Source organism: Fusarium fujikuroi, chromosome FFUJ_chr01 (genome assembly GCF_900079805.1).
Source record: "Fusarium fujikuroi IMI 58289 draft genome, chromosome FFUJ_chr01".
Taxonomy (NCBI): Eukaryota; Fungi; Ascomycota; class Sordariomycetes; order Hypocreales; family Nectriaceae; genus Fusarium; species Fusarium fujikuroi.
The window spans coordinates 2,562,850-2,588,167 of record NC_036622.1 but is presented as its reverse complement, the minus strand read 5'-3'; the positions used below and the strand labels follow the sequence as shown (position 1 = coordinate 2,588,167).

General features: G+C 49.4%; 14 protein-coding genes; 7 read left to right on the top strand and 7 right to left on the bottom strand.

Moving 5' to 3' along the window:
- Nucleotides 1–704: 704 nt before the first annotated feature.
- FFUJ_01310 (related to density-regulated protein, translation initiation factor) lies at nt 705–1,538 on the top strand (the record flags this gene model as incomplete). XM_023580150.1 has 5 exons in its annotated part: nt 705–765; nt 843–862; nt 933–1,020; nt 1,076–1,293; nt 1,344–1,538. The coding sequence occupies 5 exons, from the start codon at nt 705–707 to the stop codon at nt 1,536–1,538; spliced, it is 582 nt and encodes a 193-aa protein (XP_023424246.1).
- Nucleotides 1,539–1,784: 246 nt separating this feature from the next.
- Nucleotides 1,785–2,963, bottom strand: FFUJ_01311 (uncharacterized protein; the record flags this gene model as incomplete). XM_023580139.1 has 3 exons in its annotated part: nt 1,785–2,406; nt 2,454–2,730; nt 2,780–2,963. The coding sequence occupies 3 exons, from the start codon at nt 2,961–2,963 to the stop codon at nt 1,785–1,787; spliced, it is 1,083 nt and encodes a 360-aa protein (XP_023424245.1).
- Nucleotides 2,964–3,405: 442 nt separating this feature from the next.
- FFUJ_01312 (probable multiubiquitin chain binding protein (MBP1)) lies at nt 3,406–4,329 on the top strand (the record flags this gene model as incomplete). XM_023580128.1 has 2 exons in its annotated part: nt 3,406–3,696; nt 3,751–4,329. The coding sequence occupies 2 exons, from the start codon at nt 3,406–3,408 to the stop codon at nt 4,327–4,329; spliced, it is 870 nt and encodes a 289-aa protein (XP_023424244.1).
- Nucleotides 4,330–4,468: 139 nt separating this feature from the next.
- Nucleotides 4,469–5,582, bottom strand: FFUJ_01313 (related to TRAPP subunit involved in targeting and fusion of ER to golgi transport vesicles; the record flags this gene model as incomplete). XM_023580117.1 has 3 exons in its annotated part: nt 4,469–4,796; nt 4,871–4,993; nt 5,554–5,582. 3 exons carry the CDS (start codon nt 5,580–5,582, stop codon nt 4,469–4,471), a joined length of 480 nt encoding a protein of 159 aa, XP_023424243.1.
- Nucleotides 5,583–5,653: 71 nt separating this feature from the next.
- Nucleotides 5,654–6,251, top strand: FFUJ_01314 (related to DNA-directed RNA polymerase II chain; the record flags this gene model as incomplete). XM_023580105.1 has 3 exons in its annotated part: nt 5,654–5,880; nt 5,937–6,064; nt 6,130–6,251. 3 exons carry the CDS (start codon nt 5,654–5,656, stop codon nt 6,249–6,251), a joined length of 477 nt encoding a protein of 158 aa, XP_023424242.1.
- A 606-nt stretch (nt 6,252–6,857) lies between these two features.
- On the bottom strand, nt 6,858–8,716 carry FFUJ_01315 (uncharacterized protein; the record flags this gene model as incomplete). XM_023580094.1 has 3 exons in its annotated part: nt 6,858–7,492; nt 7,541–7,876; nt 7,927–8,716. 3 exons carry the CDS (start codon nt 8,714–8,716, stop codon nt 6,858–6,860), a joined length of 1,761 nt encoding a protein of 586 aa, XP_023424241.1.
- A 1,024-nt stretch (nt 8,717–9,740) lies between these two features.
- Nucleotides 9,741–11,013, bottom strand: FFUJ_01316 (uncharacterized protein; the record flags this gene model as incomplete). XM_023580083.1 has 2 exons in its annotated part: nt 9,741–10,072; nt 10,158–11,013. 2 exons carry the CDS (start codon nt 11,011–11,013, stop codon nt 9,741–9,743), a joined length of 1,188 nt encoding a protein of 395 aa, XP_023424240.1.
- A 1,476-nt stretch (nt 11,014–12,489) lies between these two features.
- Nucleotides 12,490–14,598, bottom strand: FFUJ_01317 (related to PUF6 Member of the PUF protein family; the record flags this gene model as incomplete). XM_023580072.1 has 2 exons in its annotated part: nt 12,490–14,294; nt 14,352–14,598. The coding sequence occupies 2 exons, from the start codon at nt 14,596–14,598 to the stop codon at nt 12,490–12,492; spliced, it is 2,052 nt and encodes a 683-aa protein (XP_023424239.1).
- Nucleotides 14,599–15,408: 810 nt separating this feature from the next.
- On the top strand, nt 15,409–16,095 carry FFUJ_01318 (related to dual specificity protein phosphatase; the record flags this gene model as incomplete). Its single annotated transcript, XM_023580061.1, has 1 exon — nt 15,409–16,095. The coding sequence occupies one exon, from the start codon at nt 15,409–15,411 to the stop codon at nt 16,093–16,095; it is 687 nt and encodes a 228-aa protein (XP_023424238.1).
- Nucleotides 16,096–16,606: 511 nt separating this feature from the next.
- FFUJ_01319 (related to GIR2 Highly acidic protein with anomalous electrophoretic behavior) lies at nt 16,607–17,346 on the top strand (the record flags this gene model as incomplete). XM_023580050.1 has 2 exons in its annotated part: nt 16,607–16,673; nt 16,730–17,346. 2 exons carry the CDS (start codon nt 16,607–16,609, stop codon nt 17,344–17,346), a joined length of 684 nt encoding a protein of 227 aa, XP_023424237.1.
- Nucleotides 17,347–17,645: 299 nt separating this feature from the next.
- On the bottom strand, nt 17,646–18,767 carry FFUJ_01320 (related to TPR domain protein; the record flags this gene model as incomplete). The annotated part of the gene is made up of 1 exon (XM_023580039.1): nt 17,646–18,767. The coding sequence occupies one exon, from the start codon at nt 18,765–18,767 to the stop codon at nt 17,646–17,648; it is 1,122 nt and encodes a 373-aa protein (XP_023424236.1).
- An 860-nt stretch (nt 18,768–19,627) lies between these two features.
- On the top strand, nt 19,628–20,384 carry FFUJ_01321 (probable riboflavin synthase, alpha chain; the record flags this gene model as incomplete). XM_023580028.1 has 2 exons in its annotated part: nt 19,628–19,658; nt 19,711–20,384. The coding sequence occupies 2 exons, from the start codon at nt 19,628–19,630 to the stop codon at nt 20,382–20,384; spliced, it is 705 nt and encodes a 234-aa protein (XP_023424235.1).
- A 222-nt stretch (nt 20,385–20,606) lies between these two features.
- FFUJ_01322 (related to MUS81 protein, repair of UV-and methylation-induced DNA damage) lies at nt 20,607–22,355 on the bottom strand (the record flags this gene model as incomplete). Its single annotated transcript, XM_023580017.1, has 1 exon — nt 20,607–22,355. One exon carries the CDS (start codon nt 22,353–22,355, stop codon nt 20,607–20,609), a length of 1,749 nt encoding a protein of 582 aa, XP_023424234.1.
- A 954-nt stretch (nt 22,356–23,309) lies between these two features.
- On the top strand, nt 23,310–24,981 carry FFUJ_01323 (probable phosphoacetylglucosamine mutase; the record flags this gene model as incomplete). XM_023580006.1 has 2 exons in its annotated part: nt 23,310–24,065; nt 24,124–24,981. 2 exons carry the CDS (start codon nt 23,310–23,312, stop codon nt 24,979–24,981), a joined length of 1,614 nt encoding a protein of 537 aa, XP_023424233.1.
- Nucleotides 24,982–25,318: the final 337 nt, after the last annotated feature.

Below are 25,318 nucleotides of genomic sequence, written 5' to 3'. Positions count from 1 at the left end.
AATGAGCGTAGCCTCGTTTGGACAGATCACTGGCCGTAGACAGTTCAAAATGAAATGAGGATGGCCAGCTTGGCAGGCCATGGTTTGATCGATCAAACGTTGTGAGATGAGGCAACCGCCGAGATATGAGGTGATTGTTTGATATTTTTCGATCCAAAAGCCAGCTCACAATGTTGAATAAGTAATTTATGAACATGATGCAAGTGACGTAGGTCATGTTCGACTTCACGGTGATCTCAAGGAGGCTCATGATGTAGGTTCGGTAAGCATCCGTTCCCTCTTGGCTGTGGGGGCCGAGATGCCGTCGGTACAAGCAAGCGCGTATATAACTTTGATGCAACCTTATCGACATTATCACCAACGCGTAGTCCTCGTTTGTTACATCGCGTTGCACGGATGAGTCTTGTATTGGTTTGCTTGGGGATCTACCCACTAAAGTCGGAAGGCCTTGCATGTGCTGCCTCAGGCCTCAACTACGCGTGGCCTAAGTTCACTCACCTTGCTCACCTTGGCCGGCTCACCTTGGCTCACCTTGCTTGGGACAAGGCCCAAGTGCCCCTCCATGAAATTTACCCCGCCATAGGTTAAGCAAGATCAATCTAGCACGAGGAGAGAAACGCGTACTGTTTCCATACAACCAAGGCCCTCTTTGCTCCAAGCTCTTTGCATACACTTAATATTATAGCATACAGCTTGGGATCTCTATGGCTGACGTTGAGCAACCCGAGGGCGAGCCCCAGGGACGTATTGTCAAGTATTGTGGCGGTATGTTCTTTTATGATGGTGTTTGATTGATTATGATGCAAAGCTTGAACCAATAGCTGACACAACCTTGCTCACAGTTTGCACTCTACCTCCGGAGGTAAAAATCTCCCTTTACAAATCCACGCCTCGTCGAGAGAGTTCCACAAACTGATTGATCGGCCAAGTAGTACTGCGAGTATGGCGGAACCGTTAAGAAGTGCCAGGAATGGCTAGAAAAGAACGAACCAGAGCTTTACAACAGGATCTGGTCCGCAGGTACGAAGTCCAAACTGTCCAGGACGTGGACATGCATTGACATTGAGCCGTATAGAGGCCCTTGAGGCTGCTACCGCATCACTATCCGTCGAGGCCCAGAAACGAGCCGCTAAGGACGCACAAAAGAAGACCGCTAAGGCTGAAGCCGCCGAGGCAAAACACGCCGACCTGTTAGCCAAGAGTGTTGTCACTATCAAGCGCATTGAGCGTAACAAGAAGAAATTTGTCACGGCTGTAATAGGACTCGAGTCGTTTGACTTGGAACTCAAGAAGGTGGGTTTCCTACCTCAGCGGATGATCACCCCATACTGAACATACCATAGGTCGCCAAAGATCTTGGCAAGAAGTTTGCTACAGGCTCTTCAGTGACCAAGCTCCCAGGTGGCGGAGAAGAAATCGTTGTGCAGGGTGATGTCAGCGTTGAATTGGAAGAGTTCCTGCTTGAGAAGTACAAGCAGATCCCCGAGGATCATATTGAACTTGTCGAAGACAAGAAGAAGAAGAAGGGTGGTTCATAAGTTTGGGAGATACCAAAAGGCATTTGTGATTGAAAATTTCCAGAGTGTATTTTTTGGAAACACTCGCCCTCCTGAGTTTCTTACGGGCATATACAGTTTCAAAAGAATATCATAAAGTAACATGGAGCTTTCCAGTGCACCGCCATGCGCTTTGACCCTGAACTCCTATACCATGATCCTGCAATACTTGCCGAGACAAACAATATACCAATTACGTTCCAGTGACACCTTCCATCAATGTTCGTTCTATGCTCGTTTTCGTAAAGTTCGTCCTGTACCCGTGCTTGCATTTGAAGGGTTGCTCTTCGCTGTGGTTTTGCGAACTGCCCCTGTCGTCCCCTTACGCGATGTTGTCCCCCTTTTGACCGGAGCGCTCTTAGCTGCGGGTCCCTTCCTTATCACGGTGCCATTGCTCGACTCACTGGACTCGCTGTTGGCAATGGATCTACGCGTTGTTCGTGTACCTGGTCGAGAAGTAGGCGCTCTTGAAGTAGTACTTGTTGCTGGTACTGCTTTCTTATTTCTGGTGGCAGCAGTAGTGCTGTTGGTCGACATTGAGCTTGTGGTAGAGTTTGTCGTCATCTTGCGTCCAGCGCCAGCGCCAGCTCGCGTCGCCTTTGCCTTCTCCACCATGCTTGACAGCATACCAGAAGCTGTAGCCGGGCGCTTCAGTGGTGAAGCTGGTCTTGCAATACCAGACTTAGTAGGTGATGGAGGCCGATTTGCCATTCGTGAGTTGGAGGACGTTGGCGACAAAATTTGCCCTGATCGGGCATGTGACACGTCCGTGGTTGTTGCAGCTCGAGCCCTCTTCTTAGCAGTCTCGGTATGCTCGACTTCGTTTTCCTTGTCTCCTGAGATTGCATCACTGGATCCTTGTTAGTTTACGAATTCAAGGTTTCATATTATGCATACCTCATGCGCTTCTTTGTGCGTGGGGCGGGTTTCAAATTATTTGCCGCCGATTGAATCTGCTTTGGCGGGCTTGCTGCCCATGTTGCTGTTTGTTTTCGTATAGAGGTCGATTTCGCGGCTCGTTGTTGCTCATGATCCATGAATTTCTGTAGCAAGTCTCCCATCTTCATATTCCTCATTGACATGGGGACGCGGTTGAGTCGCATTTCGATACGGGAGCGAACTGTTGTTGCCATGTAATTGTATTGGGCTCTTAATCGACGAGCGCGTTCTGTAACTGAGAGGTTGTCAGCGGTGCATTTCGTAACAAATCAACAACCACATACTCTCGAGTTGCATGTTATCGATCATAGCTTGTTTTTGTTGCATCGTGATAGCACCCGGCGTTCGCTTTCTGATGGGGCTTCGTGGTTGCGCTGAAGGGCTCCCGCTGTACAGAGGAACATGTTCAACCATGGTCTTCTTGAGAGGGGACTCAGCAAGCTGCTTTTTGGAAATTACTGGAGCCATCGTTATTATCAGCGCTGAATGTGTTTGAAGACAAATGCTAAAAAGTGCTGAAATGTAACTGAAGTTGCAGTGGACTACCCCAGGCGCGTTGGTTAGGGGTGGAGCTCGCTGGAAGTAAACAAAGTATGTGGGTCTGGGCATTAGGTAAGCCAACTAGCTGTTCTGGCGCAAGCAATTGGTAGTGGTGGGAGCTGGGTATAGGTACACGTTGGTGCGCAGTGATCCCCGCTGTAACTAAGTAGCACTACTTCACATCATCAAGCTTAGTAGGTACCTACACTCCGCCAGGCTGAACTGCGTTACGACACTGGGAGCTTGACCTTCTCACTATCAACCAAGCTAAACACCAATATCAAACACTTCCTCCACGTACAAACTTGCCGCAAACTCCTATAGCTGCATACGATATTTGCACAGCTACAGAACAACAACAGCACCCAATATGGTTCTTGAGGCGGTTATGGTTGTCGTAGACAACAGCGAGAGCAGCAGAAATGGCGACTATCAACCTACTCGATTCGAATCGCAAGTCGACGCTGTCAACATCACCTTTCAGACCATCACACAAGGAAACCCTGAATCATCCGTTGGGTTGATGAGCATGGGAGGCAAAGGACCTGAAGTGCTGGTGACTCTCACCACTGAGCAGGGCAAGATCCTCGAGGGCCTTCACAGGACGAAGAAGAAGATTGGAGGCTCATCCCACCTCAAGACGGGTATCCAGGTGGCTACTGTAAGTCTCGAACACGGCTGAATATAGGGGTGCCACGTACTGACGTCTCTTTAGCTAGCCTTGAAGCATCGCCAGAACCGATCCCAACGTCAACGAATAATAGTCTTTGTCTGCTCCCCCGTTGAGGAATCAGAGAAGGAGCTTACCACACTCGCAAAGAAGATGAAGAAAGCCAACATTTCGGTCGACTTTGTCCTGTTCGGCGACCTCGATGACGACAGCACTAAGAACAAGCTGCAGCTCTTTATTGACACCGTCAAGACCAACGAAGGCTGCCACTTGGTCGTCATTCCTCCCAGCAGCAAGCTTCTAAGCGACCAACTCATTTCGACCCCCATCCTACTCGGAGAAAACGCTGGTGGATCTGGCGGAGCTGGAGGCGCAGGCGGTAGCAATGATGAATTCGAGTTCGGTTTCGACCCTGCAATGGAACCCGAGCTCGCACTGGCTCTACGTATGAGTATGGAAGAAGAAAAGGCTCGGCAGGAGAAGGCAGCTCGCGAGGAAGAAGAAGCTGCAAAGAAGGCCTCACTGAGCGACGTCAAGGAAGAAGAAGAGAACCAGGGATCGAGCAGCAAGGACCAAGACAAGGGCGGAAAGAAAGGCGACGGAGACAAGATGGACACTTCATAGTAGATTGCGGTCCAGCTCTGTCAACATTGCAGCAAATGTATAATAAACACAGGCTAGGGGAGTTTTAGACGACAAGAAGATTAAAGCCATTACGATACATGCTGATTCCGATTACTCCGTAAATCTACCCAATACCCGTCTATCGATTATTGATCTCCCGGATGTACGAAAGTAGTTTCCGGTCAAAAATATCACACCGGATAGGCATTTCAAGAGAATAGAAGGGGTTCTTCATGACGTAGTCTGCATAGAGGTCATAGATCCTGCGGATAGTGACATCGACATTTGCTTGTGTTGTATCGGTGAAGAGAAGGAACTTTGTTCCTGTCATTGTGTTGAAGCACTGCATGCGGAAGTTTTCTGTCTCAAGAACCTCTAAGCCTGATGATGGCTCGGGTCTGTTTCCTGGCGGTGTTGCACCTGGTAGGTTCTTGACAGGATTGAGACGAGATGTAATGGCATGAACGCTGGAGATTGATGTGAGTTCTGACGTGCCCATGAAGAGATTCGGGCAGCTTTTGAAGACTGAAGAGGTACCTACCCATGAAATGTTCCTGCGAGAACTAAATAATCATTCGTGCTGATTGTTTGAAGGCCTTCGTGGAAGTTTTTGTTGTAAACTAAACCTCCGGCCTTGTTGATGACGATGAGGGCAAAGATAGTCCTGGCTTATTAGTACCTATCTTCATCATCCTTTAGTGTTCGGCCTCACATGATTCCTTTTGTGTGTGTATGATCGGTCTCTATCTGGACATGAATAGTCTGTTTAGCTTCCCTTGAAGTTCACTAAACCATCTATTTCAAAGAGGAGACCATGAACAAGGTTGAGAGATGAGAGATAAGGGATGAGGGAGATGAGCTGCGAATGAGAGAGTTAACGTCAGTCGCGGTCGTTCGGGGCGCCCTTACAGCCTGTAGCGATTATTCTCATGAGTCCCGTCGATTCTAAGGGCCCATCGAGCTTCTTATCTTGCTGTTCGTTCTTCAAGGTTGACAGATTGACAAGCTGCCCTCAGCGGGACCGCCACGAGACTCCATCACTGAAAGCAAGTGCCTCTGTTCAGGGAGGTGCCTGGCCTAAGACAGCCCCACTAATTAAGCTGGGGTACGTACATTGCATTGTCTTGTTCTTCCTTTCAGCCTCCGAACTTTGGATTCTTCTAGGTTCGTCTTTCAACTTTCAATAATTCACTCCCGACTTTTCTGAATCCGAATCCCACTCACTCACCGACTTCTCCCCAACATCCGCGCATCGAGTGCCGACACGCAAATACTACGCGACTAAAAAACCGGCTGAAGCGCATTCTATATAACTGCTCTCGCAATGGAGGACGAACAACAAATCCCAGCTGCTGCTGCGCCTAGGAAGGTTAACCACCCTCGCACCTCTCGACCCAAGCCTGCGGCTCCTGGTAATGAGGAAGCTTCCGCAGTTCTGAACCTTGGCGAGTTCCAAGATGTCGACACCTTGACGCTCTCCGAAGCTGCACTGGTACTGAATGCCCTCCACGCGAAACGAAAGAACGATCGTAGGAACGTCAACAACACTGAGTAAATATGCCCCCGTAGCCGTTAGATCGCGGGGCGTCAGGATTGACCCTTGCTAGGATGCTGAACTCGACATTGACTTACCTCGACAACTTTGCGCGATTCACACAGAAGGAGAATGTAGAGGCTGTGGAACGCCTTCTTAGCGCACATAAGAACCTCGCCAAGTTTGAGCGCGCACAGCTGGGTACGATCTCCAGGCTTTATTAAAAGATTATACATATCTTGAAAATACTAACAGGCTGTCTTCAGGTTCTCTGTGCTGTGAGGGAGCAGACGAGGCCAAGACACTCATCCCTTCATTGGCCGACAAAATTTCGGATCAGGACCTTCAGGATCTCCTCGATGAGATCTCTAAGCTCCAGAATCGATGAAGGGCTTACCTAGCAACAAGATCTGACTTGAAGAAAATTTTACCCAAGAACGGCATAACTTTTACAGATTGGTTATCACATATCTATTTTTGACACCAAGAATGACAGGGAGACTTTGGAGGTGGGAGATAAAACTCGAGACGCGAGGATAACGAATTATCTTGCATTTGAGGCGCATAGCGGGGAAAAGGGACACCCCATATTGTATTCAGGGGATGCAGAGTCATGCCCTTGCAATTTTCCAGGTTTGATTTCAAGATGGCATGTTCCTTACCTGGACAGAACTTGGAACGCTTTGTTCTTGCACTACTTATGTTTTATGACAAAAGACTAATAAATCGATTTGCTTCAATCTCGGTGAGTAGAGCTCTGGCGACATGAGTTTGTCTGCGAACTTGCTGGCTTCATTCGTGATGTGGAAACCTCCGATACACCAGAGAGTCACAGGTGTCATTATGAATTTCCCAGGGCCATGCTCAGAAACTCTGCTGATGCTACTAACAAGTGCCACGGAGCAATAGTGGGCTAGAATTGCGTATGATTGTCACAGACACCACTTGCCTGACTTGGTCAACATATTGATATATAAGGAGTCAAAACTACGGTTCAGACAACTACCGTATCAATCGACTTGAGGAAATCCCGGGCATTTCCGCCAGCACTGCGATCCTGCTCCGCAACATGCCTCGAGAAAGCATCTCCCGTCTTAATCACAAATTCTGGGATCTTAACATTGCCCTTTGTCCACACAAACCCTTTGCCTCCATCAGCGGTCCTCTCAAAGCCACGCAGGGCTTTGGGCTTGTAGCTCGGAATTTTGCTCATGCGATACTTGACGCACGGATGGATCATCTCATATGTATCACCTATCTCGCGACCTTTGTCGTCCTTGGTATAGTTGCCAGGGACTCTGTCGACGGAGCCTCCGGCGATCATGGCGCCGGTGAAACTATCAACAATAGGCCCGGTTGCCCAGCCGCTGACCGTCTCCTCTGGGATCTTACGAACGTCTGCTTTCTTGATACCTGTGCGGTCCAAGGAGGCTGCGATGCGGCTAGACAATGGCCCAGGGCCGTAGTCCTTCTCATCTCCGGTTTGAATATTAGTTAGGAGTGGTTTGAGGAGGTTGTAGCGGTCTTGGACTGCTGATTTGCCGAGCTCGCCCAAGCTACCGTCTTCGACGAACTGCAAATAAGGAGCGACTTGCTCACACATCCAGGCGAATGAGATCAGTGCGATTTCTATTCTCGTCAGTGCTCATCCAGCAGCTCGAACATACAACAACTTACGCTCGAGATCACTCTTCTTCTCAGTAAGGAGGTCATCATTCCCGCCGCCAATGTTGATGTGTACGCCTGGAAACCATACTTGTAATAATTCTGACTTATTGCCCTGGAGATGTTCATACATCTCACCATCAACTACAGCACCCCACGCATCTTGTAGCTGCTTTTTTGTTGCGCTGGAGTTCTTGTACATCTTCTCCCAGTCGGACCAAAGCTGCTCCACATCCTTAGCAGGCTTGGGAGGGTCATGGTCCTTGTTGGCTGGGAAGTGCCAAAGACTGGGCGAGAACGGTGCTCGATGTTCGTCCAGAGCCAAAGCATGGTAAGCATGCTGAATGTCTTTCAAGTTGTCAGTTTTGAGCTCATGAATTGCGTGAGGGGTTACTAACAAGGACTCAGATGAATGTTATGAAAACCAGGGTCAGCGATCCCGACGGCCTTCTCGAGGAACTTGAGATTGAAACGAGTCCAGGGCAAATCGGGGATACCCAAGCTTCCAACAGTGTCAAAAACACCGACAACCTTTACGAATCTGGACGACTCAGGGGCATCATGGTGAGGAGGACTGTCCCATTGAGACTGAATTTGGGACCCCCCATTAGCCTCCTTCTTAGATGGCACACCGTTAACCCATTCCATGTAAGCTTGCGACTTGCGAAAATGGTAACCATCAGGATTCTTCTGGTACAGGGCGTAAAGGTCAGGGAAATCTTGCAGGTCCTTGGGACAGACAACACCAATATCAGTGACGAGACCTGCGACTGCACGAGCGGTATAAGCTCCTCGAGAGAAGCCAAAGCAAAAGATCTCGTCGCCAATATTGTAGTTCAGGACGATGAAGTTGTAGGCTTCAATAACGTTGCCCACAAAGCCAATGCCAGCACCTCCTTGCCGATTGGCCTCTGCTTGACCCAGGTCTCCTGTTCCAATGCCCGCATCGTAGTAAACTACTTGCTGCCATACTTTCTCGTCTTTGTCCTTGCCACTACGAGCAATTGAACGGGCAAGCCTTGTAACATTGGACGGGATGTTCTTGAGGCCTGATACCGAGGACTGCCAAGTACCATCACAACAAATGATGATGCGTTTGGGGGCTGCAAATGCATCTTCTTTTGCTTCATGGTGTGAGCCATCCTCGAGCGGAAGGAAAACTTGTTTGGGTTGAGGTTGAGAAGGCATGTTGATCAGTAGTGTTACTGAGAATGGATAGGACAGAATGCTTGAGTCTGCGCTATATCATTGCGGTCAAGGTAGCAGTCTCTTGACGGGTCTTTTATAATTGCAATGCTGGGCTGGGCTGGCAGGCTGGTTGCTCGCACACTGCCTCGTACCCACCTGTCAGATTCTCTCTGCTTTGTTGCTGTATCTGAGCCCAGCTGAAGCCACAACCTGCTGTGTCTTGGTCGGTGAACCCAGATAGGCTCGATATACCATCACCCCTCATCTTGGCAGGACATTGTGCAGGATACAAGTGTCGTGATAGGTCCCTGTCGACAACGAGGTAGTTGTGGTGAAACTAGTCCAAGCTATGACTGGTGATGTATGTACAGTCAGACATCGGCCCAGCTTGGTCGACATGCGTATCCTGCAAGGTAGCGGCGGGGTTATGTACAGTACAGAAGTCCTCGGCATATAAGGTAGTAAATTCGAATTGAATGGCTAGGGGAGGAAAGAAAACACAGGACCTCGATCCTAAAAAAGACTTAGGTGATATTGCCTAAGCTTAGGATGGCTTTTGCTAAGTTTATTTTGGCACCCCCACAGTAAGGTTTGCTGTTTTCTTGCCCCCCAAGGAATGGTTGCCATCATCTGGAAAGGCATAGTAAGACGGTGGCCAGCTCTCCCCCGTAAGCAAGCAGTGAGGTAATACAGCAGGGACGGAAACTCGCCCGATTCAGCCCCGTAGAGCGGGCCGCAGGCGGGACAGATTGAACTACCGAGTGTGTGCTTTCGCTGTCCAATAGGAGAATCTGCATGTCGATACGGTGATGAGAGGGGCTTTCACATCGCTCAGATCTGCGCGCCACCTTCTAATTGTTGCAACCTACTTATAGGTAGTATTCGACTTCCAACTAGCGACTCATATTGTACAAAAAGAAAGGGGAGAATGCAAAGTATTCATTCTCCTCAACGCCAGAAAATGCTTGCGACATTGACCTCGTCAATTGTGAACACCTGAGCCCTCGAGACTTCCAAAAATCCATTACCCTTGATGCTCACCCTCTCCCAGGGCTTTATACTGATTCCAGTGGTTGACAAACTGTTTTTGTTGGCGATCTTCAAGAGTGGCGTTGAGGTTGGCCCGAGGGTCAACAGGATACATAGTCGCCGGGGGATATTCAGCTGCTGCAGCAGGTCCATTTTGGAAAGGACGGTCTGGCTGGCCTGCAGCTGCATGACCTCCTGGCTGAGACTCGTTTGCTTGGGCGTCGCTGAAAGTGGCTGTCGGAAGCTCATGGACAACGTTTTCTGTGGCATCCATCTCAAAAGTGCCAGGTGGTGGGCGAAGGGGGTCGTCTACTCTGTCGATACGGCCTACAGAGTAGTTTCAGTACTTGTTTCGGAAAAGAGTCGGTCATTTCTGACGATGACTTTGATGGTGCATATCGATGAGACGTACCTCCAAATGGCGCGAACGGATCGGTGCTGCCCTTGTTGGCCTTGCGTGACAACACCCGGTTGAGGTAACTCTTTTCCTCCTTCTCATCAAAGTTGTTGTAGGGCATGTCAGCACTATCAAGTTGCTCGTCGGTATCCTTGCGACGACGAAGAATAACCACAACGAGAACTATAAGAGCTAGAGCCGCAACACCCCCAACCACGCCTCCTACAATGAGACCAATGGAAGGACCCCCAGAGTCGCTATCATCTGCTGAAAGGTTCGAGGCTTCTGTCTCAGTGGGGCTCTGGGCCGGCGTACTCTGGAAAGAGGCGGTTGGGACTGTATCGACTGCGGTCTCGGTGATTGATTGAATGGATGTGCTGCTGGAAGGCAGCTTGCTGGTGAATATAACCGTATTCTTGGTCACCGTAATTCGAATCGAGTTGGGAATTGTGCGAGTAGTACCCGAGTCTGTCATGGTCTTCGAGTGCGTATGTCTACGAGGGGAAGCGTCGTTCTCAGTATCGTCGTCCATGCTGGTGTGAGAAGAGGGCCGTCTTCGAGTCACGAGAGTGCTTTCGGTGTCAGAGTCATCCGAAGGAAAGCTCGCAGTGAAAATGCTCCCAACAGCAGACCTCACATCTATGACGCTCTCAATAACAGTGGCCTCTGAAGCACTGCTCTCGGTGTCTGACATGCCGCGAGTTAGCCACGAACCGTGGTCTGAAGAATCGTCGTCGCGACAGCCACGAGGCCTGATGCATGGATCGTGAGAGCAGCAGCCTTTAAACTCAAAGTCGAAGTAGCTACATTCGTAGTATGCCTTGTCAGCGCGGCAATCTTTTCCATGGTGAGATTGTAGGCTTGTGGCCATATCGGCAAACGCAATATTGGTAGCAAGAGAATTAAACGGGCAGTTGAGGGGAAGAAAAGAATATTTGCCTGCCTGGGTTTCGCTCCCTGTTGAGTGTGATATTGGTTTGCGCTTGTAGCCACCCCAAGAAGTTTCGTTTGATATACTATCGCAGTTTCCGTGAATCTGGGGAGAAGAAGATAATTACCTACGCAGGATTCTGTTACTCTGCTCCTAAAGAGGTGGATGAGATCACCGCCGACTTGATAGAAAAGCACACAAGGGAACGGAAATCAAGGAATGAAAGAAGAAAGCAGAGAATCGAGGAGAAATGAAACGATTGCATTTGTGACGTTGCGCGCGGTTTTGGCGGGTTACGCCTGATACAATGAGAAGGAAAGGAGGCGGAGGAAGTTTGTCAGTTACCAGCTGCCAACAGCTGTCGGCCAAACTTCCTCCATCATGACCACTTAAAGATCGATCACGCTCAAAAGCCATATTACAAAGCAGTAACTACCTTACTTGGGTACCTTATGCTCACAGCGTACCTAACAAACGGCTGAGGTGCCTCCTATAGCTGAGTGACGATTGTTTTGTAGCAAATAGGCGCCTCCCCCGTGCAACAGTTTATTAGATCACGAACACACCTCGTGAGAGCCGAGCAGTGTAATAAGTTCGAACATGCTCAACTCGAGCTAACATGAATATACTCGGTTTATCATGGTTGGGCGGCAATGCTCTGTGCCTATAACCCATCTGCTATGGTAGTGAAAGATTGGCTGCCCAGTTGCGCCAGTCCCCCCTGAACTTTGGATGCCTCATAGAAATCCAAAGGCATCAATTGAGTGTGAGTGTCATTCCTCGTCAGGGTAGTATGAAACGTTGAATCACTGTAACACTTCTAAGTGCCATGGCAACACAGAGTTACGCAATACACTTTAAAAAGCCATTGTATCTAGTGGCCAGACACTCTTCTGTTAAACACAGAGACGTCGTCCGAACCACAGTCGAGTGATATACGTAGTTAAGAATGTTAAGATCCAGATGCAAGTATGTATATGACATCCCATGGTGTTCTCCCACTTCTCTACGAACACCACAGTCCATTCCTCACAAACCCACGTCCCAAAGAGCACGTATTGTGGGAGCGTCATCGACATACAGGTAGATAAAACCGTCACTGCCATGTGTGACCCTTGCGGCGCAATACGGTAACCATTAGTTATGTACATCGTTGCACAGCACCATCCCAAGGCGGCCAATGATTGCCTCGGTCGCATTTCCTTCGCAATGACCGCATGTATCGTTTCATCATGTCCGCAATATTCGATGAAAATCAGTGCTGATCACTTGGCTGCAATGGGCAGTCAGAAAATGGATAGGCAACATATCATAGTCCGTGATATCATTGTCAAAAGCACCCTAGTTTTATACGCCTGATATATGATAAATAAAGCACCTCATCTCTATCCCCTGTCCAATATCTTCAAGCTGTGTTTACAGCTTCTCCAACAAAAGCTTGCTACCAGCATTACCAACAGGCTTGTCGCCCTTCTTCTTACCCTTCTTAGCTCCCTTAGGCGCAATTTCCTGAGCCTCACGTGCCGCCCTCTGCTCAGCTGTCTCCTCTCTCGCAGCCTTCTCAAGAATCTTCTTATTCTTCTTGAGTGTTTTCTTGAGCGCATCAACCTCACTGAAGTCACGGGCCTCAAGGAGACCCACAACAACAAATGAGCCGGGGCCGGTGGCCCAGTCCATGATGTGTTCCTTGATGACGGGATAGAGAGTGTTGGAGAACTCCAGAGGAGGGTCTACAGGGATGATCATGCCAGCTGCTTTGTCATATTTGCCCCCTTGGATTAACGACTTGAGCATGCGAGCGCCGTGAGGTGTCTGTGAAATGTGGATCTGGGGTTGAAGGTCGTCTTCGGCTGGCTCTTGGCTGGGGTCACCGCTGGCTGACTGAGCAATGGCCTCAAGAGCAGCTTGCTTCTCACCAACTCCCGAGAGAAGGACGTCGGTAATGAACTGGCAGCCAAAAGCGGTCGCGGTCAGCTCAGTGGGTGTCTCTGCAATGGCGGTGATGAGCTGGGGAGAAACAGCAGTAATGAGCTCGTTGCGTCGAACGTCCTCATCTTTCTTGCTTGTTGTCTTCCGGATCTCGTGAACCTCCTTGAGAAGCTCGACATCAAATGATTGGCTAGAAGGGAAGAGACTCTTGGCTAATCCCTCGAAAAGGTAGAGAATTGTTGACCTGGCAAAAGGGTTGTTGGCTGTTGCGACAACATTCTGGGCGATGTTCTCGCCCTCGCCAATGAGTTCGGGGAAGATGGTCTTGGCAGTGAGTTTGGTGTCATCGACGACGTCGTAGGCGGTAAGGAGGATAAGGTGGGCCCAAACATCGCCGGACATAAGGAGGTAGGTGTCCTTATAAGTCTTGAGAATCTGCTTTCGGTCCTTTGAGGAGCCATGGGCAAGGAGCAGGCATGTGAGCTTGGCACCATTACGAGTGAAAGCCATGTTCTTCAACAAGTCCCCGCTCTCGTCGCCCTTGACCATCTCGAAGAACTCGGTGAACTCTTCCGTACCGACTTGGGTATTGGAGAAGTACTGGAACATGGCATCGTGGAGCATAGTGAAACCGGTCATCTTCTTGTTGACAAGAGAGCCAATCATGTCAACCAAACTCTTCATAATGGGGCTGCGCTTGCTGGGCTCGGCTTCCAGGATAGTCTTGAGGTCGGCAGTGGGCTCCGTGTCCTTGGTGAGCTCTTTGAGAGAAAACTCAGGACCGTACCACTCGCGGAGAAGAATGGCCTTTTGCTCCTTTGTCGCAACGCCTCGGTAAATGTCGTCGAGAATCCATGATGCCTCGGCGTGATTGATCATCTTTCGGACACGGCCGTAAAATTCGGGAATGATGATATCGCGGATCTCCTCATCGTTCTGGACAAGAAGCTTTCCGATCAAAAACTTGGCATATCGACTCTCGGCAAGCTGAGCATATGTACCCTTCAGCTCACGGGCAATCTGCTTCCTCTGCTCGGGTGAGGCGTATTTGATGGCGGTTTGAACAGCTCGCACAGCATCGTGCTTGAGGACGAAGTCCTTAATGCGACCCGTGATGATGGTGAATAGTTCGTCGACCAATGTCTGTCGCTCCTCCTTGGGAACGTGAGATTTTCGTCGCAGCCGTTCCCACAGCTTCTTTGTGCGTTGAACTTCGTCAGCAAGAGGCTTAGCGGCCTTGCGCTCCTGAGCGAGCTGCTTTTGTTTAGCATGGGATTCGCGCGAAGTTTGCCCTAGGAGAACAGTCAGCATTGGCCAGGCGCGAATGCGGTATCTACCAGATAACATACCTCGCTCAAAGTTCTTTCCATTTTGAGCACCATTCGAAGACTTCTGGGGAGTCTTTCCACTCAGTTCGGCACCACCATCCTCGTCATCTGAAACGCCGTCCATATCATCGTCCTCGGGCTCTTCAACGGGTTGCTTTCGGACCTTGGTCTCATCAAGTCGAGCCTTCTTGACTTTGGAATCAGTTTTGGCCTTGCCGCCAGGAGCGGACTTTCGCTTGTTGCCAACAGCTGCAGTTTTGGTAGCCATTGTCGTGAACTTGATGGATAGATGCAGAGTCGCAATTCAGTCCAGCAACTTTTTTTTCTAGCGATAAGGTTGAACTCCCGCTTGGTTAACTGATAAGAGCGGCCCCACTCTTCTGAATTCTTCATTGTATAAGAGTCACGTGCCATTCTCATATACCAGTAGTAGGTAAGAAGAACACGCTTGAAATAAAGACACATTGGTTTTGTTGTTATGTATCAACTGTTAGGCAAGTCCCAGTTGGCTTTCATGCTGGGCGGTTATCTATTTATCTTCCTGAGTTTGTTGCCTGTAGTCTCTTTGAGCTGGACATATGATCTCTGTTGCGGTCTAGAAATAAATTACAGAGAGTAGCAGCGCTAGGCGAAGTGTCTAACAACGACCATTAAGCAATAGTAAGGTGACCACAAATCAAAAGCAAATACAATAGCATTTGAAGAAGTCTTTGGTATAAAAAACCTGGCCCAATTAACATGATAAATAGCAACTAGGTCCTCTAGATCGAAAATTACATATCCCAACTACAATTGATGTACTGCCGAGTCCAGCCTTATATTATACGCCGATTGACTGGAGCTCGTTCGTAGATTCCGGAATCCAAGGAGATTCGGTGCCACAATGAACTTATTGCACAACACAACCGGCATTGAAGTCCTGTGAGTTGCCACTGAAGTAGCCTCTGCATGTGAGGGGTGCATAAGTGCAATGCAGCACGTTCCCGGCTCCGGCGTTGGTGATTTGAGTACGATCAACTTTCACTTTTCCAGAGTCAGTTGAAACTGGAAGATCTGGCTCTCATCAATCACAGATGATATGGACTCCCCATCGATATCTCAGGTTGCCCCTAATCTGTTTGTTGGGAACGTTGCGAGTTCCATGAACCGCAATGTTCTTCGCCATCACAACATCACGGCAATAGTTTCCCTCCTGGACGGCCCATATTCGAAATGGGATAGCCCCAAAAACAGGCAAATAGTCCCTCAAGAGTGCCATCTATTTGTGCCTTGCCTAGATAATTCGACGATGGACATTCTCTGCTTATTAGACAACATCTGCGACTTTATCGACCTGCAACTAGATCGTCACGGCTCACTGCGCTCGCCATCTTATATTATGTCGGAAGAATTCGGCACTGACACGGCTTCTACCATCGAAAGCGAAGATCCTGCGCAAGAGCCGAACGTATTGATCCATTGTCGCCTTGGGATGTCCCGATCAGCATCCGTTGCAATAGCATATCTAATGCGGCAACGACAACTGGATTTGGACGTCATCATCGCTGAAGTCAGGGCAAGGCGAAAGGTGAAGCCGCGAGTGAACTTTATGGATCAACTCCAAGTTTGGCAAGCTGTCGAATATCAACTATGGGAGGACAACCAGAAACGAATCCCCAAGGCACCTTATCAGAGTTACCTTGATGGCCGAGCTGTAAGACTGGCAGCAAAGGGATTAACGGGTAACGAGCCTATAGTCCCGCTTTGCGACTGGGACGAATATTGATCGGGCCGGTCGGTATCTCTAAGATCAATATGCAAGGAAACGGGAACTTTGAGGTCATTGGTTAACGGATATTGCATCAAGTTTCACCTGGCGCATATGAATGTGGGGAACCTGAGCAACAGTAGGATTGATTGAAGCGTGATGAAGCGTGGAGATGAACAGGATAGAGTAATATACTGAAGTCCACAAGTACGTCCATGAGATTCGTGAGATTTCAGTGATATAAGTTCAGACCTTGTCTTCAGAAGCCATCGATTGAAGAGGAGGTATATACTAGGTAGGTAGGGATTCAGTAAATTAGAAGTCAGAGTGTGAGCCGCCCGTAACTAACACAGACAGTAGAGCCTTAGAAATGCCGGGCGGTCAACTAGACACTAAACCTGTTCCGCATAACACCCCGCGGTCTGTAAACCTCCCCACTTCCATGAGGACTCTTAGGATTCTCGTCATTCGGCTCTATCAGAAGTAATATTTTACAGTTTATAAAGGCACCCGAAGACAGCCCGTCAAAATGGGGCGAGAAGATCAAATCGAAGAGCGCGAAGTGCTCGAATCTATTTTCCCGGATGAAATCACAGGTACAAATCTGCTGCTGAAAACCCATGTTGTTTTCTTTGCCTAACCAGTGCTGTAGATATCTCTGAAACGGAGTTTAGAGTATCAGTTGCGTTAGACATTCCAGGCGAAGAAGATCAAGATCCTCCTACCATACTTCTCCAAGTGAGATATCCAGAAGATTATCCCGAAAAGCCGCCTCATCTCGACATCCTCGCTCCTCCAAATGCCACACCCCACGAACACTTCAACATTGCAGAAGACCGCGACCAGCTCCTTGCCAGTCTCGACGATACCATTCAAGAAAACCTCGGAATGGCCATGGTCTTTGCAATTGTATCAACATTAAAGGACAATGCTGAGCAGCTTGTCCAAGAGCGCAAGGACGTCATCACAAAGGCCCATGAGGAAGCTGCGCTGGCTGCTGAGGCAGAGGAGAACAAGAAATTTCACGGCACAGCTGTTACACCCGAGACATTTTTGAAGTGGCGGGAGGGTTTCTTGAAAGAGATGGAGGAGAAGAGGCAGCAGGAGGAAGAGGAGCGTCTTGCTGAGCTGAAGAAGGCGAAGACCAAGGAGCCCGCTCGCATGACTGGTAGACAGCTCTGGGAGAGGGGTCTTGCTGGTAAGGGTGATGAAGAAGAGGACGACATGCCTGTCGAGGGTATCGAGAAACTTAAAGTTGAGGCCGCATGAGGTGGCATATAGCAAGCATGCATTACTCGGAGTTTGGGCTTGGGAACTGACACAAAAAGACGAACAGCTTACTACAGCTTGAGACGACGGATGTTGCCACGGATTTATATGGCCTTGAATGGCTACGAAAGGCCTCGGGAGGCTTAGTACTACCATGATGATATAGACTTGGGTCTGGGCCATCCAGTTTTAACTACAACTAGAGGCAACAAGGTTTCTTCTAGATATGCCCATTTTTTGTTCCTAAACGCCATACGTAATGCTCACATGTCCAATTTCTCTGTCCTTACATAAAGTCGTCAACCTTGCATTTCAGCGTCTTCCTCTGCGCCATCACTGGCATCCTCCCAGTCATCTTCCTCACCATCAACTGGTTCACCAAGCTCCTTGTTGATCTCTGATAGCAGTTCCTTAGCATGCTCACCCAGGCGCTCATCCTCGTAATCCTGCTGTTGATACAGTTTCAAGCACTGCATAAGCCATTGCCGCGATGACTTCCATGATCCTTTCCATTCCTCGCTGACCTTTGCTTCGTCGTTCCATGGCTTTGAGGCAGTAGTCTTGAGCTTTTCGCCTGTGATATATAGGCACCAACCACCCAAGTACCATGCCTCAACACTTGTGTCGTCATCAGTAACAAGTCGCTCCAGCACACTCAATGCCTCGTCTTCTAATTCGGTCTCCATCAACAAACGAGCAAGCGCAATTCTGGTGGGGAATTCGGGAACATCAGGGTGCTGAGGAGGGAGTTTCTGCCACAGCTCGAGACTTCTACGCAGAGCTGTCTGGGCCTCGTTGGCGCGGTTCTGTGAGATTCTAACATTGGCCACTGTTTGCCATGTCTCTGGCGCAGCAGGGGCAAGGAGCATAGCCTCGGTGATAAGAGTCTCACAACGTGACTCGGCATCAGGTTCCCATGACAGATCGGTCATGTACACCTCAGCCACAGCGCACAGGACTCCTCCGAGCTTGTGTTGCTTCTCTTGAAGGGCGGTCCTTTGCTCAGGGGTTGGCGATCGAAGCTCGCTCAGAACTGCGATCTGCTTTCGAAGAGCGGTAGCACCTCGCTCATACCATTGCACACTGTCGAGACCACCCTCCTCGCTAAGCTGTGCAAGCAGCAGGAACTTCTCGGGACCTCCACCAATCTTCTCATCTGCGGTACCGTCTTCGTCAAGAAAGACTGCGCGCTCAAACGCGGCTCGCGCCTCGTCAATGTCGCCAGACTCGACAAAAATTGTACCTAGAAGATTGGCAGCACTGAGCTCAAAGTCGCCGCCCTGGCCGGTAGCATCAAGAGCCTGCTGGGCAAGGGTGGCAGCCTCTTCTAATTTTCCGACCTCGAGTTGAGTTTGCGCATCAACAAGGAGTCTTGCGATGTCCGGATTTGTCTTTTTGGCGTCGGGTTTCGAGGGCGCCATAATGCTATGAGGCGGGGTGTGTGATTGATATGAGATATGTCGACGTTTCTAGAAAAAGGTAATGATGCAGTAGTATTATAGAAGGCCAGATGTGAGCCACGGTGAGATATCGGGGCGTGGGATCCAATCAAAAGGCGACTGTTGTAAGAGGTGTAATCGAGATATTGTGTTGGTAGGTAATGGACAGTCTTGTTCTGTCAGAAGCTTGTGCCTTGGTGTTGAGTGGGAAACTGAAAAATTTAGGCGGGTCTTATCGATAACAACCCATGAGGGTCGCCAGCCGTGAATCTTGGTTTTCGATTCTTGTCTCTCCCTCTTCTTCTACTCCAGGTAAAAGTTGACCAATGGTGGCAAACTAAATACAATTTCCGTTTCATGTACCGGCCAGCTAGAGCAGGCTCTGCTGGCGTCTCACCATTTTCATTGCTATCTTTCCCATTTTTCAAAGCCAGGCACTTCTTTGAAGATTGAGGGGCATAGATGGACAGAATGCCACCCCACCTTGTAACATGGGAATTTGACACGAACCGTGATTAGTAGACAGATTGGCAGGTTTATTGAGCCAGATTATTAGGCAAACGGGCTCCTAAGGAACTACTTTACCACTCTGCTTAATACAGTTTTACGAAATCAGTGCTTGTGTGGTAATAGAGTATCAGAGCCCAAGGCTGTCCCGGTATTTCTTTCGGAGTCAGTGCGGGGCATTCGCGGGCCGCGGGGCAGAGTGGAATAGTATCAGTACCCATCCGACTCATTAAGCATTTGTCATTGCTTGTTACATGTAGGCTTTCCGATAACTTCGATATATAATCCTGCCTATTCAACATCACTGGCCCAGGCATCAAAGCATATATCTCATCATGTTTACCGGAATTGTTGAAGAAGTAGGAGGTCCGTTATATTCACATCAATCTTCGATACTCACTCACTCACATGCTTCTAGTTGTCTCCAACCTCAACACCAACGACTCAACAGGAGGCACCTCTCTTACCATTTCCATTCCTTCTGGCTCAAAGCTCCTCTCAGACTGCCATGACGGCGACTCCATTTCTGTCAACGGCGTCTGCCTTACAGTCACATCTTTTACCCCCGAGGCTTTCACCATCGGCGTTGCCCCCGAGACTCTACGCATCACCAACTTAGGCGATCTCAAGGAGGGCAGTAACGTCAACCTTGAGCGTGCTGTTCGGGCTGATACCCGTATGGGCGGCCACTTTGTTCAGGGCCACGTTGACACTACTGCGAAGATCCTCTCTGTTGAGAAAGATGGCAATGCCTTGACCTTCCGGTTTCAACCAGCCCGCAAGGATATGCTGCGGTACATTGTGTACAAGGGGTTTATCGCAATCGATGGCACAAGCTTGACTGTCACCAAGGTCAACGACGATGAAGCATGGTGGGAAGTTATGCTGATTGCGTACACCCAAGAGAGGGTCGTTGTGGCGCAGAAGAAAAAGGGTGACACTGTCAATGTTGAGGTTGATATGATGGCCAAGTATGCAGAGAAGTCTCTGGGCGGTGTTGTTGGCTCGGAACCGGGAGCTGCTGCCTCGTTTCCCTCCATTGAGAAGATCGTTGAAAGAATCGTGGCCCAGGGATTCGGCGGAAAGCCATGAGCGTGATAGACTTAATCATCAAAGGTTTATTCGTACTTCTCATAATCCCGGGTATCACTATGCTCGTGGATTCTATCGGCTTGTTACCGCTGACACTTGAATGCAATTACCTTGAAACACCGACCATTCCATCCTGTTGGTACCGTCTGCCATTCACTATAATCAGAATATCTCTCCTTTCTCAATATCCGCACACGTTTGTCTCCCCGCACGTATACAAAACTATAATGTATCACCCCAGACTTCTGCAATTTTGGTGCTCAAAGGCTTGGTAAACTTCTTTCGTCCAACAAGATGACTTGTCTGACTAAAGACCAGCTCGCGTTTGCGTTTCAGCCCCTGTTCGCCACTTCCGCAAGCCTCAAAAGCCTTGACAAAATCATACGGAGTTTTCCAACGCTTCTGAATTTCGAGCGCTCTTTCTCCCGTGATGCCCTTTGTGGTCATAAGCATTTTCAAAAATACGTCTCGCAGGGTTATAGACTCTGACTTGGATGCAAGGGACGAAAAGGCGGGATAAGTGATATACCAGTCTGGAGATATAGATTCTCTCAGGTGCTTCAACAGAGGAAGATAATTCTGAGATGTAAGAATTTTGGTAGGAATGACGTTGAGTGGTTTGCTCTCGTATGTCCGCTTCAGCATCGCTGTCATGCGAGCAAGATACCTGACTGTGTCGTCCATTTTTGCCGTCCTCTTCACAAAGTAGCCGTTGACGACCTGTGTGGAGGCAATGGCTGACCGGACGGCTTCGGCATATCTAGATGCTACTTCCGGGTCCATGGAAATCTCTTCGATGATGTAAATAACTTTCCTCACACCTGAACGCTGCAAGCGAAACTTTTGCTCGTGGAACCTACCATCCTTGATACTCCCAATCAGGTCATCAAGGCGTTTTCTTTCAACAATCCAGTCCAAAACGACCTCGGCGCCCTCGGCGCCTTGGGATATGAGCAGATTTGGGTCATGGCATTTCGCGATCCACTGGGCATCTCCAAGTTCCATACTTCGCATGATGGGTTTTGCGCCCAGTTTTGCTAGCTCCTCTTGCATATAATCGCGATCAGTCTTCGCTCTGACCTCGCGAACATCTAGTACTAAGTGTACTGTGAAGGACCCCGGGGGTAGTCGGATTGGTGTAAAATTTGGCAACGAATTGTCGTCTGATACTGTTGGGCCATCAGACACAATGTTTTGGTATTCAGAAGGGGCTTTGGCAGGTTCGGAAATTTCAATCGAAGGCGACCTAGGCCTACGATTGGATATTGGTTGGCAATCTGGATTGACAGGCTGTGCTGAAGTCGGGTCTTTAGCTCTTCCATTCTCGGCCTGCCAGTGCTCCGTGTCTTTTATACGTTTTGCAACTTCCCATCCTTCGTCAGTCAAGGCGTATCTCCGTAGAGGTCGTCCTCTTTCGTACACCAATTCTTTTTGCAGCAAAGTTTTCATCGAGTTCCAGGCAGTGTAAAATTTGGTAGGGTCGCTAGGAGCCGAGAAAGATGAGTCGCAATGCGGTTGTGCAACTTCGATGAGTTCCGCCTTTGTCATCCCAACAGAAGAGTCTTCATCCAACATAGAAAGGCCAACCACTAAGGCAAAGGCTCCAGAGCGTAAAGCAGGAACATATGCTTTAGGCTTCCGTGCCTTTTTGGCAGGCTTTGGAGAGCCCTCGCCATTGTCGACTCCAGCAACTGGTATCGCCTTGCGAGACCTTGGGTGCGGGGGCATAGGCAGACCATTTTGTTCGCAGTGCTTCTTTAATTGCTGCTCAAGGCGTTCACAGAGTTTGGGGCCGAAACCTTTGAGTTGCTGCAACTGTGCAGGGTGTTCAAAGGTAATTGGACATGCTTTTAACGAATTATAAGCAGTTCTGTAAGTTGTAACGCCTTTCGAATTGCGTTCGCGCGCAAGATCGAGCCATTCTTTGACCCAAGCCAACAGCTGCGGGTTGGCCGAATCGGCATCATCCATGCTGCCTTCACCCTTTAGCTGCACAACTGAAGGCCTCAAAAGGGGTAATTCATTAGGTATTCCAGAATTTGGCGATCAAAATGCAATACAAGACGAGCGGCAGTCCGCCTAAATCCGAGGTCGTCAATGTTGTCCTCGTCTTCGTATATCGTGAGGATGACGCGTTGAGAGCTTCGCGTTGCCTGGAGTGGGTGTAGAGACTTGACACGAGATCACGTGTCTTTTTCGCTCATACATCAATGGGTCATTGGGCGGTGAGAGGTCTTCCATTGAGGTGAGAGAAATGTACATGGATGCCCAAGGTGAACTCCTGGCCTGTACCAGGTAGTTAGTAGGTAGGCTGACGTGAGGCCCTGCGCCAAACAAAATTGTGGCGGGTAAGGCGCTGAGCGATGCACCCAATTAAACCAGGTACAACCCCCACCTGCGAACAGAATACAGCACCTAACATAGCTCTGGGCATCGGGTGGGGCATACCTGAGAGTTTTGTGTCTGTTTTTAGCACCTCATAGAAACCATTCGATTGAAGCGCTACCTACAAAATAGTATTTTTGACCGCCTGGAAGACTTCTCCATAGCCCCATCTCAAAGCCCGTTGCCTTCAAGCTAAGCTAAGCTCAGCTCAGCTCAGCTTGTGGGATGAAAAGTGCAGTGGCTGGTTTGCATAAATAGGTACCTTAGTAGACAATGCACTGTAGACCCTTGCAGTAGGTACCGGTAAGCACTGTTACCTCATTTAGGTACCCCTCGTATGCTGAGGTGCCCTCTGGAAGGTCCCCCGCCAGCTCGTCACTGCGGAGGCCTCGATTTGTTTCAAAAGAGACTCTCGAGCTCCATCTTTCTCGTTTCCTCCCGCCTGCGTCTTGTCATCTCTGGTCATCTCTGGTCATCTCTGGTTTTTTGTTCTTTCATCTCAAATACTACACCTAACCTTTCTCGCAAAGAAATCGTAGAATGTCTGACGAAAAGTTCCTCGCCGCTTCGGCAAAGCACCCTATTGTGCCTAACCATGTCTACAAATATGGCACTGCGGGGTTCCGTATGAAGGCCGATCTTCTTGATGGTGTTTCGTTCCGTGTCGGTCTGCTGTCTGGTCTTCGAAGCCGTAAGCTCAATGGCCAGGCCATTGGTGTCATGATCACTGCTAGCCACAATCCAGCTGTCGACAATGGTGTCAAGATCGTTGACCCCATGGGCGAGATGCTTGAACAGGAGTGGGAGACTTATGCTACCAAGCTCGTTAATTCTCCTTCTGATCAGGAGCTTCTTGACAATTACAAGGCTCTGGCTTCTCAGCTCAAGATCGATCTTTCCTCTCCTGGCCGCGTCGTCTATGGCCGTGACACTCGTCCTTCAGGCCACTCTCTCGTTGCTGCCCTCGCTGATGCTCTCGAGGCTACCAACACAGAGTACACAGACTACAAGATCCTCACCACCCCTCAGCTTCACTACCTGACCCGATGCGTGAACACCGAGGGCACCCCTAAGGCCTATGGCAAGGTTAGCGAGCAGGGTTACTACGAGAAAATGTCCGAGGCTTTTACTCGCGCTCTTCGAGGTCGCAAGCCCCAGGGACAGCTTATCGTGGATTGCGCCAACGGTGTTGGAGGTCCCAAGCTCTCTGAGTTCCTCAAGGTCTTGCCTGAAGGTACCATCGACATCAAGGTTGTCAACGATGATGTCCTCCGGCCTGAGGTTCTGAACCTTGATGTAAGTACACCTTAGATCTTCAGCTGCCAGTCGCAATAGCTAACATTTATTCTCTTAGTCTGGAGCGGACTTCGTCAAGACGAAGCAGCGAGCCCCTCCCAGCCCGAAGCCCGTCCCCGGCGCCCGATGCTGCTCTCTCGATGGTGACGCCGATCGTCTGATTTACTACTGGGTCGATCCCGAGACAGGCTTCTTCATGCTTGATGGCGATCGTATTTCTTCTCTCAATGCCTCTTTTATTGGTGACCTCGTTCGATCTGCCGGTCTTGCTGATGACCTACGCATTGGCGTTGTTCAGACCGCATATGCCAACGGTGCCAGCACGAATTATATTGAGAAGCACCTTCAGCTTCCCGTCGTCTTCACTCCTACTGGTGTGAAGCATTTGCACCACGCTGCCTGCCAGTTCGACGTTGGTGTTTACTTCGAGGCTAATGGTCACGGCACTGTCGTCTTCTCTCAGGAGGCCATCCGTGCTTTCCGTGAGACCGAGCCTCAATCTCCTGCCCAGAAGGATGCTCTCGACACCCTCGCTGCCGTCAGCGACCTCATCAACCAGACCGTCGGCGACGCTATTTCCGATATGCTCATGGTTGAAGTCATTCTCGCCCACAAGGGCTGGACTCTCAAAGATTGGGCCATGACCTACAATGACCTCCCTAACCGTCTTGTTCGCGTTGAAGTTGGCAACAAGGACCTGTTCCAGACCACAGATGCTGAGCGCCGTCTCAGCCACCCTGTGGGTGCCCAGGATGAGATCGACCAATGTGTTAAGAAGTACACTAGTGCCCGATCCTTTGCTAGAGCCAGTGGTACTGAGAACGCGTGCCGTGTCTATGCTGAGGCTGCTACTCGCTCCGAGGCTGATGAACTCGCTAACAAGGTCGCTCAAATCGTCAAGCAATTTGGTTCTTAAGTATACCCTGGTTAGGTGAAGATGGAATCGCATAAAACAAGGCGGGGATAAAAGGAGAGACGTACCCAACATAGTACGCGTGGGGAAGTGAGTGTCTACAAAGAAGTAAGGAAAGGAAACAAGCAAGGTTTCTCAAAAATGGGTTATCAAGCTCAGGTCAGGATTAGCCGCAGGACAAGGAGCGGGATGCTCAGTCCAATTTAAACGATGAATGAAATCTCATTACTTTATCGGTCAATAGATGGTCTTGCTATTGCAGTTTCACATAGTCAATGAGATCACACAGGGTTAGGACGAAAGACTAGATATTAAACCAAAAGATCTTTTGACTAGGTAA